Raw genomic sequence first — 13,202 nt, forward strand, 5'->3', positions numbered from 1 at the left:
CTTGAAACTTAATTTCTTATTACTTTTTCTAGCTAGCTTTGACTACTTCATGGTGCACTTTTTTCTGGAATACTAATGTCTACATAGTACAAATTGAACTCTTTGGTTGCTTGACATGTTTCGGAGTATTTTAATGTAGTAGTATAGCTTGTAGTGCTAAAGGCTCTTTAATTGAAGCAGCTTTTGCCTACTTTGACACTGCCAGAATACTCAAACTTACTAGGGATGCTATGAGCATTTTAAAAATTGGGGGGGCATTACATGGGAGGCTGTGGAATAAGACCTTACAAGCATGTAGTGATATAATTACTTGGAACAGATGTGAGGAAACTATACTCGTATATTAAGACTAAGTATTTTTACAAACACTCTGCAGAGAATTAGCAGTTATGAAATGGGAAACTCATTTGGAGGTCATGAGAATTACTTAGGAGTCAGTGACTTGGTGTGTGTATGTAACATGTGAGACAGGTTATCAACAGTCTAAACAAGATGCACCCGTAACAGCAAACCAAGCTTACAGAGCTGCCCAAACTAGTGTGACCTCACGGAGGTCATTGTAAGCTGTGAAGTCTGCTGAAGAAGCCGAGTAAATAGTCTTTAAGCCAAGTCAATTTGTGTGCCTGCACGCTTGGCAGTACTTGAACAAGCTGACTTAAAACTAGCTGTGATGTGATTAGGGAACTTAGAGCAATTGCAGTGTAGGTAGTAGTCCTAGTTTCTCAGTACTACTGTAAGGTAGTACTAGAGCTCATTTCTCTCACTGTCCTGACTTCCAGGTCTGTTTTGTTTCTCAAGACTTCCACTCTTTTACAGGGGCTTTTTCTCAGACTAGTGCTCTTCCTCTGGAAGCTCTGATGGTGCTTACAGGTGTGATGTTGCTTGGGGGGGCGGGGGGGGAGGCTGAGAAACTTCAAGCTCCTTTTTTTCACTTCCCAGTCTCACAGAAGGCACGGAGGAAGTGTCTGAAAGCTTCCTGGCTCCCCGTTTATGGAAAGAGAGAAAGGCATCCATAAAGAATAATTAATACAGGAATGCTGGTGTGTTTCTTGCCACTTAAAATCAGTCTTCAGCTCATGTGACTTGTTAAGTGAATGGGGTAGATGCATTCTGCAATCTAAAATAATGCAATCTAAAATAAACATGTACATGTGGTAACTTAATGCTTCTTGTTAACATTGATGTTTGGTAATGTGCGTTTGCTGTTTACTTCTAGTAAGCTTAGGCAGATCTTTTATTTTGTGTATTTAAAACAGAGTTGTAAGCTTGCCTTCAGAATGTGTTTCAGTTTAAACAGCTTTTTTTTTCCCCTCCACCTGAGAACCCAGATTATAAACTATGTCTCATCTTAAAATTAGTTTTAAGCTTTGGCTTTGCAGAATCAAATCAGCTCTGTATGGACAGGGCATGGTAGCAGTCCTTGAGTGCTTTAGAGGAAAGCCATGGGGTTGTTGTCATACTTTCATGGCTTACTTGCCAAATTGTTCTTGTTTTTAAGAAATGCTTAGTGTCTTGCAGTAACTATTGGCATCTGCCTGATACCACACAGCATAAGGTATCGTCTGCTGTTTGTTTCATGCCTAATATAACTGTGGATAGTATCATGCCTGTAAATAATTAATCCTTTAATTTTTTAGTGAATTCCCTGTGTTGTTGTTGCATGAAATAAGGTTTGCTGCTTTAATTGCAAATGTGTTTCCTTTGAGGAGGGGCTAGCTTGTGAATATTTCATCCTGTTATGAGGGAGCTAAGTCCTAGTACCTCTTCAGATACAAGGCATTACTCTTACTGAGACCAGTTTAGCCATTTACTCTTGTTTGACTTCAAGTAAACAAAAAGTCTGCAAGTATATCCTGTTGTAGCAGTGACATGTTGCTGCTTAGTTCATTTGGGCATGTATCTTCCACTTTTTTGGGTGAGGAAATCTGAGAAATTATCTGAAGTGCCCTGTCTCTGAGTTGTTGTTCAGCTTCTCTGTAGTGTCCTTTTTGTTCCCTGACTTCTACAATAATCTTAAGAGATTTCTTCTTTGATAAAAGGTAAATATGCAAGTGTTTGTAGGAGTTAATTCTTATTCATAAAATTCTAAACTTTTTTTTTCATTTTATTTAATGAAATAATAATGGATTATAAGCATGCAAATAGTCAGTCTTATAGTAATGATGTGGGGGAGTTACCAAACTATTAAACTCAATAATTGGGAAGGTATGATGCTATGCTAATTAATGCCTCCCAAATGAGATGAATAACAGCTGAGGTAGCCGTTGTAATCCACTACTGGAGTAGTAGATGTTTGAAGTCTCTGTTAAAGATCCCTTCCTTTAAAGACAGGAGTATGGAGCTGTCAGTAAAAATCTGGTGTAACTAATAAGACTGATTTATGGTGTGGTGGTTAACTTGAGCTGTTAAAGAGGGGCAGCATAGGAAGAGTGTAGGCTGTTTTCTTGATGCTGACTTTCAAAGAGGTGGTGAGGATGCCTGGCCAGCTACAGACTACTAAAATGACAGAATTGTGGAGGATAAATAATAGACGAATGGCAAGAGTCAGTAAGAGAAAATAAGGGAAAATCATGCTTCACACTTGTCAGTGATTTGAGGGAGTCTCATTTGGAGAAGACTTTATCCCAAATAAATATTCCTGTATTTTTCAAAACAAGTTTGTAAATGTCATCATGGAAGGCTCATAAAGCAGGCTTCCATGGAATGGTGCTGGTTGCTTATTCACTCTGCACTCTTTTTTTTTTAAGGAAAGTTCCTGTATGAATAAATGATCACTTTTCAGAGTTAAGTCCCATTGTGTTTTGTGCTGGAACTTTATTGCCTATGGTTATATTGAAGAAGTGATGAATAGCAAGAAGAGTACTAAACTACTTGTGGCACAAAAAGTGAAGGCCACCTGAAAACATGCAGAAGTACTTCGTGTTTCTGGAGTAAGTTGAGTCATAGTAAAATTGCTTGTAGATGAATGTTAGGCTTGGAAATCCTAGTTTAATGTAGACCTAGTATGGTCTGTGAGCTGGATTGCCCCAAGGATTTGAGACTTTTAGGGATTTTTGAGGTTCTGTTAAAACAATGTCCTTGTACATTAGTTGAAAGCTGGTGAATCTTGGGAAAAGAAAAATGCTGTTACGCCACTGCTGAAGTACACTGCAAGTCTGTGTTTGCAGTGCTGTGTGCATTGCTGTTTCCCCTGGTCCTGCTCCTGCACCTCCTCAGAAGGAGGATGCAAGTATGAAATTACTTTCTTGAAGGAGGAAGAACTTAATAGAAGATTTTGAAATTATGAACGATCTGGAGAAGTTAAGTAGGGACTTGCCTATTTTCAAGCTATCACACCTAGTTTTCATTTTGGTAGAAATGGTGGCTGCAAAGTAGCAGGCTCCAAACAAAAAGTTCTTAACAAAAAGGTAGTTATACTGTGGAACCCTTTGCTGCAAGATGTAGTAGCTATGAAAAGTTTTAGGCACTTTGGGGGGTGTGTGTGGGGGAAACCCTTTACTTGTTTGTATGTGTGAAGATACACCCTTTGGCTCAGAGGATTGGTGAGGCACAAATAACTGGAGGCTGAGAACATTCTGGTGGGAACTGTAATAAAGCTTGTCTTATTCATAAGTCTCTCCCTAGGCACCTAGCACTTGTATCTTACTTATAGTGCCCTGTACCAGGTGGGTCTGAGCTCTCTGGCCTGATTGGTTAGGATTCATGCAACTTTTTTGTCTGAATCACTGTGAAATCTTTTATGGAATGTTGAGATGAAGTTAGTGTTTAAGGCTTGCATTGGTAATTGCCTTGAACTTGCTTCAGGATGTCTAAATAAAAGATAACTTTTTTTTAAAGCCTGAGATTTCTACATGTGTGTGTGTATCAGGTCTCACAAAACAGTGCTGATGTTGATAATTTCATTTGCTGAACTGCTCACAGATGCAGTTCCACTAGCTTGGAGCACCTGCTCAGTCTGAGTTCTTGCTAGGCAAATTACAGTTTCATCCCAGGAGATGTGGCAGATTAGTTTCTTCAGTACTTCTACACAAAGTGCAGATTAAAAACTAGTTGAAAATGTGTGATGGGGCTATGACTCCTCTAATTTCTAGTGTTAGTGTTATGGTTTCTGCTTTGCAGAGGCATACGCATGTTCATAAACAGTAAGAGAATTCTGCTAACTCAAATAGTGAGGAAGTTACAGATGCTAAGTACTTGTAAGCAAGAGCTCTTTCTACTGCATGTTCTATTGTTTCTGCCCCTTCGAAGCAAAGGGTGTTCTAGGGATTCAGGTTGTATTGAGTGTGTGTGCACACCGCGGAATTAGACGAGGTCTTAATTTAAGGCAAACTTTTTAATAATGAGCTTCCCCTTTTAAAAGAGGCATAGCTTATACGGCTGTTAAAGATGTCTCTGACAGTAAATGCTGAAACAACATTCTTTTATCACACATGTTTTTTCTAATAATAAATACAATATCAGTTTTATTCTGCCAATAATAGAGAATACAAAGAGCAGTGATTACAACTGTTACTGTACAGAATGCAGGTAGAAATATGTTTTGTGTATTCTGTAGATTTGAACTTAAATAATTGGGAAAAGCTGGTTAAAGGAAAAAATGCTGTTGTATACAGAAAATCATGACAGTGAAAGCTTAGACATTACTGTGACATTAGTTCTTTGATCAAAATGTTACCACTATATATGATGCTGGCCACTTGTTCTATTGTACACCACCACTGGTGGTCTGACTCAACGCTGTTCTGCATTGCCAGGTCCCCAGGTCTGGGGAAGAACTATGTGGCCTGTCCATTTTGACAATTGAAGCAAGCAAGGCTGGAGCTAGGTTGTCTTCCTCTTCTTTTTATTTCAGCTGATGAGGTTAACCACTCTGACCAGCACAGAGTAGGGGTGGCCACGCATACAGAAATTACCAGTAGGGCTTGGGGAAAAGGGTAGAAGAACACGTTGATTCTCTGGAAGGGTTGTCCTAGGACTAGAAGTCTAAGATGCTGTGAGAGTGGGAAAGTGGTAATGAACTTTTTCCTTGTCCTTTATGAGCTCAGGCTGCTTCCAGCTGATATCTTTTTCCATTCTCTCAAAAATCAGTGAACAGAAATCAGTGTTGAGAGAGGGTTGCTGTTTGGGGAACCTCGTGCAGAGGTCCCTCGTCTGTCTCTGAAATTTAATAATATCATGATGCTTTCTTTTCCTGTATCAGTATTGCAAAGGATCCAAATACTTCATGATATAAAGAGCACTTCCAACACAGATGATTAAGTTCCAAAAGAATTCAGCATATATCATTCAAACAAGATGGTGTCAGACCTTGCTAACAAACTGGTGAATAATTTAGTGATTATTATTTGTTAGCATAGGAACAGTATATAGTGAGTTCTACCTAAAATCTGAGTAAGGTACTTGGAGAACTAATTTCATCAACTGCTGTGAGAAACATAGATTGTCCATTAGATGCAGATGACATTGTTTTATAGATGTTCAATAAAACAAGAAGGCTTTTTAAGAAGTCCAAGTGTTAAATGCCAGTTAAGAAGACTACTGACAGTAGGCTGGTGTTCCTGTATTGATTGTGCCTGGTTTTGGTCAGAAATGTTTATTAATAATTTGAACAGCCCCTAAATACTTGTCAGATAGCTCCCAGGAAAAGTAGCCGATCAGAATCGCAGTCAGTAATAACTTTGAGGGTTTTTTATTACTGAACTTGATCGCCATTGTGGCTTGGACAGATTTCCAGCACAACTGACTTCCAGCGTTCTTTCCATAGGACTTGATGTGTAAGCCTTGTTCTTTTGTCTAGGCTCTGATGTTCCACATTTAGCTCTTGAGTTCCTTCCTTACCCAGCCCCCCCATCAGTGTAACACAGCAGACACACAGTTTAAAAAATTGAAGATGTAAGCATTGAGAACATAACATTAAAATTTTGTTTAAATGAATCCTAGGTGTTGCCAAAACCCCCAGAGTTTTGCACCAAAATCTTGGCAACAAGAGAGAAGACACTACCTGGCGAGAAGACTGTTGAAACTCAGTCGAGTGCTGAGAGGTCTGCAAGCAGGATTATATGGAAGTACAGTAGCAGGGAAGACTAATAAACTTAAACAAACGATGTTCTAACAAAGCTTGAAGCTGTTTTTATTCAGCTACTTAGTTAAATCAGTTGAAATGCTTATATTTCTTACTGGTGGTTCTGATGGTCCAGCGTGTTTCTGGCGAGACAGCCTGTTGATGTGCAGACCAGATTAATAGAACATGGGTTGCACAGGTAGGATCTGAGAATAGTGTCAAATTGCTGGCAGTGGTTTGGATTTAGTGTTTGACAAGTTCTTGTCAAGAGACAGCAAAACCAACTTCCAAATTGCACTATTATTATTAAAGAAAATTGCATAGAATCATGGAATAGTTTGGGTTGGAAGAGACCTTTAAAGGTCATCTAGTCCAACCCCCCTGCAATGAGCAGGGACGTCTTCAACCAGATCAGGTTGCTCAGAGCCCCATCCAACCTGACCTTGAATGTTTCCAGGGATGGGGCATCTACCACCTCTCTGGGTAACCTGTGCCAGTGTTTCACCACCCTCATTGTAAAAATTTTCTTCCTTATCTAGTCTAAATCTACCCTCTTTTAGTTTAAAAGCATTACCCCTTGTCCTACTGCAACAGGCCCTGCTAAAAAGCTTGTCCCCATCTTTCGTATAAGCCTCCTTTGCACATGCTCATCATGAGACCAGTCAGTGTGTCTCATTTGGATTGAACTTCTTTGCTGCAGCTCTGTTACAGTCACAGACCATCTGAAACAACTTAAAACATTTAAGTTGATCGAGGAAGCCTGGTTGCTATGCTTAACACTGCTCTTTGGTTTGATGTGATACTTGTCCTCATTCTTTGAATGTGATACTACATTTTATTCAGCCTTCACACAAAAATGGTTTATGAAATAATATCATGTCACTTCAGTACATTCAGTGACACTAGGGACAGGGAGTGAGGACGGGAATTGGTTGCTGCAACTGCAGTCTCTCTTTGAGTAGCCAGTTGAGGATTTTTTGTTAGATGGCTTCTCAGAAGTGAGTGTTAATGTCTGAGGGCCACAATGAGATGTACTTCAGCCATAAAATTGCTGATCTGTCTATTAAACTCTGTCTTCAGTATGTGAAAAATGTAGCTGTTCTCTCAATACAAGACCTTTTTTAAGTGGTGAATGCTTTGTCTAGGGAGGTGTAGTCTGTAAAAGCATCCCTTTACTAACCTGATGTTGTAAATAAACATAATTTACGTATAAATCGCATATGCGATTGAGCAGTGATACATTAAGTCCTTCTGTCATATAAGTAATATTAGCGAGTCATTCAGATCCCTCATTCTGTTGATATTTAGTAGTGAAAGGGGTTTTTGTCTGTTTAAAGGGTGGAAGGGTTTTTGTCTCCTTAAAAAAAGATGGCATGATACAAAAAATAAATCAGAATTTTTGAATTGCAGTTCCTTTAGTAGAAGCAGCAAAGCACTGTAATACAGGATTAAAGTATCCTCTTGCTCTTCATTGTTTTATCCGTGTTACTAGTATTTTTTACCTTTACAGTGGTAGTTACTTCCTAGATGCTGTGCCTGTTTGACCTCTATGTGGAGGCACTTGATACTTACCTGAAAGTGCATTAAAAAGATGTCTAGCTTAATTGTGTGGCAAAGTCTACTAGTAGATGATATCGTTTGAGTTAGTGTTGAAAAAGGGAATAAATGAGGATGAGATGTTTGCCAGAGGAGGTAATATCCTTCCAGGAACATCTGGTAGCAGAAGTCTGTATAATATTTTGGCCTTGCCAAAATCTCCCTTTGAGGTTTCAAGCATGTAAACGTTTGTGATTCGGCTTTAGTTTTAGCAGGAAATCATTGCCATAAAAGGGTGATGGGGAGCACCCATCATGTGCTCATGTTAAGCACAACAGATAAGGCTGTTGGGGGGGAAAAAAAAAAAAAGAAAATATTCCCCCCCCCCCCCCCCCCCAGCATATTAGTTTAAGCTTTTAATATACCAAAGACTTAATGCAATGGGACAGATACTAATGAATGCATTTCAGCTATATTTGTCCTGATTAGTACAAAACTTGAGAATACGTATGGAGACATCAGGTTTCTCAACTATGAAATTCCCATCTGTACTACAAAATGAGATGGTACCATATGGCATCAAACTCCGGCCTCCTGTAAACAAGATACGGGTGGAGCATGTGCTCACTCACAGGTTTTGGATAGACAGAAGTTTAAAAGCAGTCCATTCATGAAGTTTGAATGCTTTAAAGGCCCGGGCTTGTCCATGTAACTGAATCTGTAAGCCTTTCAGTGTGTCTATATATGTTGATGAGAATCAAATAGTTTGTATTGCTGAGCAAAGTCCTTTTATATTGGTATATATTTAAGCCAATGTATTAGTATAAATACACAACTTATTTACAAATGTGTGTGTATATATGTATGTATTTGGAGGGAGTGGGGCTGGGAAGTCAACTTTTGACTAACCAGCAAGGCTTCTCCCATAAGCAGTGGAACTGTGGTTTGCATCTGGTTTTGAGCTAACCTGTTTATTGACAAGTACAGGTATGCTGATTGTCTATCAGCAAGCCAAACAACTGTGAATGTTGAAATTGTGCTTCTCTCCCGGTGGAGAGCATTAACTTTTCTCTTCCATCCATCTGTTGGCCTTTGGAAAATGCGATCTTGTTTGTCTTCCAAAAATCTCAAATTTGTCTATAATTAATCTAAGTTCAGTTCTTATTCTAGGCCTGAGACTGAACTCTCAGTTTATCTCGGGATAAAAATGTTGGAACAAGGATAATAGATAAGATTTCCTCAAGTAGTTAACCTATTTTAGGTGCACACTTGACTCAAATAGCTTCTGTTCTATGGTTAAGCATTGCTGTATATTTGGAGTTTCACTTAACAGAGTTGCAAGAGTTGTAGAATTCGTAGATGAATGTTCACTATTCTGTTCCTTTTTTAGGCATACCTGAACAAATTTAGAAAGCATACTTAGAGCATTGTTAGTATTTTCTTATGATGCTTCAAAAATGATACACAAAAAATTATGTTAAGTAAGAAAAAACAGATGAATGGGAGAATTTGACCTTCCCCTAGAGGGGACTCCAAGTTTGGCTGTAACCTAGGTTATTTCAGATAAAGATGTGGAAACTGAGTCTCAGTTTAAAATTCTCAAAGCTTTTTTGTTGCTGTTGTTTTAATGGTAATTGCTGTTGTTTAAATGTAACTTAAAAGTATAAGTATTTGCCTCCTATGGGAACTCCCTGGCTGTCCTGCCAGAAGTCAGCCAGGCAGAGCAACCTGATCTAATAATCAAGGTTAGTGCTCCTTTGTTTTGGGGCGTGATTCAGGTGACCTCCAAAGGTTCCTGCTGACCCAAATTATTCTGTGATTTAGTCTCCACTTAATCATGGTTAACTGCAAGTGTCTTGAGTTTCAGGCAACAAAGACTTTAAAAACTGTCTGCAGTTAAGCCCTTTCCCACAGACTGTAGGAGGACCCTTGTTTTGGCACCTTAGCCAATTACCCAAAAGTGAGCACAGGCATGTTTCTGTATTGCTTGTACCCTGGGAAGCAATGCGATGATGTATGATGACTGCAAAGGAGCTACTACGCTCTGCATTAATTTAACATAGATTTTACCTCTGCCCTGGAAGATTGATGGAGTGGGAGTGATCTATGAGAGACAGTTAAAGTATTCAAACACATAACTGAAATGACATAGTTTCTCCTGAGAACAGCTGTCTAAATTACAGCAGGACAATACACCTTATTAACTGAAAATGGTGCAGAGTTAAGCCTGGTTTGTTTTTTTTTTTTTTCTTCAAGTGAAGAAGCTTAAATGAATAAATCATTTTCATGCTTACTGATACAAGCATGCCTTTAACCAGCTTAAGTAAATTTGTTTTAAAGTGATCAACTGTAGTGATCAGTAATCAATTTAAATTACTAAGACCTTACTGACTTACTAACATGAGATAATATCTTTCAAAAGAAGAAAGGGGACCCAGGTTCACATGTTTTTCTTCCCTTGTGTTCCCGCAGTTGAACTGCATTGTTTGCCAGTTTACCTAGTTATTAGGTAAATGGTACCCAAAATAAATCTAAAAGTAGCCTTTAGCTGTACTATTCCAGCTAGAAATTAGATTTTTGAGGTTATGATAGGTCTATCTTACTTCATGGTTTTTCTCTTCCTCCCAAAAGCCTACACTGGCAACAAGGAAAGTCTTCTGTCTGAGATTTCTTACTCTGGGAGGCCAGTAGGCCAGGGAAATGGGATGCTGAAAGGAGTGTCTAGACTCTTTAAGACTAACTCTTCTCAAAAGTTCAGTTGAGTCAAGATTTCTAACTTGGCTATCTATTTTAAGAATTTCTGAATCGAAGTAGACATTCCTACTTGCCTTTCCTATTTCTGTTGAAAAGGAATTACTAACTTTTTATAAAGGAGACCATGAGGTAGAGCATTGGCTGCATGTAAATGAAGGCAGATACTGTTCTGAATGCTGAAAAAAGGCCATGTAACATGAACAGTCATATTCAACTAGAGCTTGTTAGTGATCTGATTACCATACCTTACTGAAAGAACTACTGCATTTGTAGTAATACGTTAAGGTACTCTCTTTGTAAATGCATTTCAGTGACTCTATTCTACCTTTTTTCCAGAAATGTTACGAACAAAAACAGTACAAAAATGGACTCAAGTTCTGCAAGATGATCCTCTCTAACCCGAAATTTGCTGAACATGGAGGTAACTGCAGACTCAAAAGATTTTTTTTTTTTTTTTCCTGTCGTGAGCTTAAATGTATAATCAGTTGATTCCATACTACTGGGAAAGAAAGGACCTTATTGCTGAGTATGATTCTGTCCTTATGACTGAATAATTACTCTGGATTTTCAGTCTTTGTGTATTCAGACCAAGTTTCCACGGTAGCTCAGTCAAACAGTCCTGTGTGGTGGGATGATGAAGGTCAAAATACATGGTGGAAGCACACTTCAGTGAAGCTTCCAAGTAAGTTGCCTTTCTAGGTTTCTGGGTCAGAATGCTAGTGTGGGTTTTTCTTACATTCCTATTTAACAGCAAGCCCAGCCTTTTTTGAATATTACATGAAGGTATTCTGCCAATGAATTAAAAATCTTGCCTTTTTTTTGTCAAGTTCATACTCTAAATTTTCTGTACTGCATACCAAATTGCTGCTTACAAGGAGGAAAGCTAAGTGTAATACTCTTGCTGCTAAGACTTGAAGCTAAAGATGGAATCTGGAGATCCTGTTCTGATAAATATTGGAGGAAATGGGACAACAAAATGTTGCTTCTATTTACATCTGTCAGAACTTAATCCTCAATAAGATACTCTAGTCTTACTGTATTACAGGGTTTCTGTTGCATGGGTCAGCCAATCTTTCCTTCTGATACAGTGAATTTTTCTTGTTTGTCTGCCGTTTAAGCAGCCTAACACTGAGTGTGCATGTACTGTGTCAGTAAAATTATTTTCCTATTTGACCTTGTCAAATCTTGGCAAAATGTTCAACTAATCCTTCTCATGCTTCCATCAGTGTCTGCTGTTTCTCCATTATCTTCCCTAAAGATAAAAGTACAGTTTTCTTGTTGCTTCAAAGCTAGAGTGGCTCGTCCAACTCTGACCCTAATGCATTTGTCTCTACTAGCACTTGTGTTTTTATAACATCTCAGTATACATCTCTTGTCTTTTCTGCTCTTGCTGCCTCTTAAACTTTTCCAGGACAACTAGCTGCCTTGGCAGTCCACATACTACTTGGGCTCTGAGCCACTAATGGCTTTGAAGCTTGGGAGCAAAGCCTGGAATGAACAGCTGAAGCAAAACTAAGCCAGTTAAATGATCTGATGGGAAGCTTCACTGTTGTCACACTTAGCTTCAGAGACAAGGAATTTGAAAAATTTAGTGAGAAGGTGGCAAACAGATGGATTGCTGTGGCTGGACAGTTATCTCCCTGGTGTGGGAAGGTAGGAGTAGCTTGCCCTCCCTCCCACAGTGGGGATATTCTTCTTCAAGCTTCCTGATGTTTTTTGGAAGGTATCATTCTAGCTTACTCTGTTCTTACAGTGTGGATGTAGGACAACTTAAAAACCAAACAAAAACCTTGGATGTAGGACAATTTAAAAATCAAACAAAAACCTTGGCTTATTTTGGGTCATCATTCACTTTAAGTGTGCTTTTACAGAAAATGATGTTAAACAAATTTATCAATGAAACTTCAAACTGCTGTTATGGCTGATCTTGAGATGATGGGCTGTTGCCATTAATACTGGGAAAAAGGTTGCAATTGGAGGAAAACCAGAGTTTTATGACGAAAATGTGACTAATCTTCTGGCAGGGGCCAAAACTAAGTGGTCTATTATTTAGCAAAAAAACCTGAAATATTAATCTGGAACAGCTTTCAGGAATAGTGCATGCATTACATGCAACTTGTTTCCATCAGTGTTACTTGAAGAATGGGGGAAGAGGGGGAACAATAGTCATACCAATGTATTATTTGGAATCTTGTGGCGCTCAGAATGTTGATTAAAATGCTATTACTTTGAGAAGGTCTTCTACCCCCAAAATACTGTAGCAGGAAATATGCTCCTCTTAGCTAGTGCTTAGCTAAGCAACCGGTAATAGCGGAGTTGACTGTGACAGAGATCCGTTTCTTATGGTATGACCCAACTTAATGTTTGGTTTTTTTTTTTCCTTGTTCTGCCTACCTGGAACTTTAACACACATTGAGAAGCTCTCTAAAATTGCTTTAGCTTATTAACTCCCTTAAAGCCAGTTAAATGTATTTTTAATTAATAAAGTTTGTGTTGTCTGTGTTCATCACATCTGTATGATGCTCTGCAGTGATTTTTTTAAGACCAATTTCAAAAAAGGAAATGCTTCCCTATAACAGTCTTCAGCTGTGCTAGGCTGCTATCCTGATCTAAATTTATCATTTGATGGAGAACTTCACTGTGTTACAACTTCAAAGGCTATCTGCACTGTGAAACTGGCATATGGGAAGTCGGAAACATAAGTATATGATATTTCTTACAGAGACGCTTGCGATGAAAGGACTGACCTTGAACTGCTTAGGGAAGAAAGAAGAAGCATATGAATTTGTTCGTAAAGGACTTCGTAATGATGTAAAGAGTCATGTCTGTATCCTTTGTAATACAGAATCTG

General features: G+C 38.7%; 1 protein-coding gene across 5 annotated transcripts in view; it reads left to right on the top strand.

Annotated features, from left to right (window-relative positions):
• NAA16 (N-alpha-acetyltransferase 16, NatA auxiliary subunit) overlaps positions 1–13,202 on the top strand; it is a 78,455-nt gene that overhangs the window by 2,251 nt on the left and 63,002 nt on the right. For all 5 annotated transcript variants that reach the window (XR_012773494.1, XM_075488745.1, XM_075488700.1 and 2 more), the window contains exons 2-3: positions 10,688–10,772; positions 13,074–13,178. Coding sequence is in view for 4 of the 5 variants with exons in the window: in XM_075488745.1 (XP_075344860.1) it covers positions 10,688–10,772; positions 13,074–13,178 (190 nt within the window). In the remaining variant the exon portion in view is untranslated. The remainder of the gene's footprint in view (positions 1–10,687; positions 10,773–13,073; positions 13,179–13,202) is intronic.

The sequence above is a fragment of the Mycteria americana genome, chromosome 1 (assembly GCF_035582795.1).
Source record: "Mycteria americana isolate JAX WOST 10 ecotype Jacksonville Zoo and Gardens chromosome 1, USCA_MyAme_1.0, whole genome shotgun sequence".
In the NCBI taxonomy this organism is placed as follows: Eukaryota; Metazoa; Chordata; class Aves; order Ciconiiformes; family Ciconiidae; genus Mycteria; species Mycteria americana.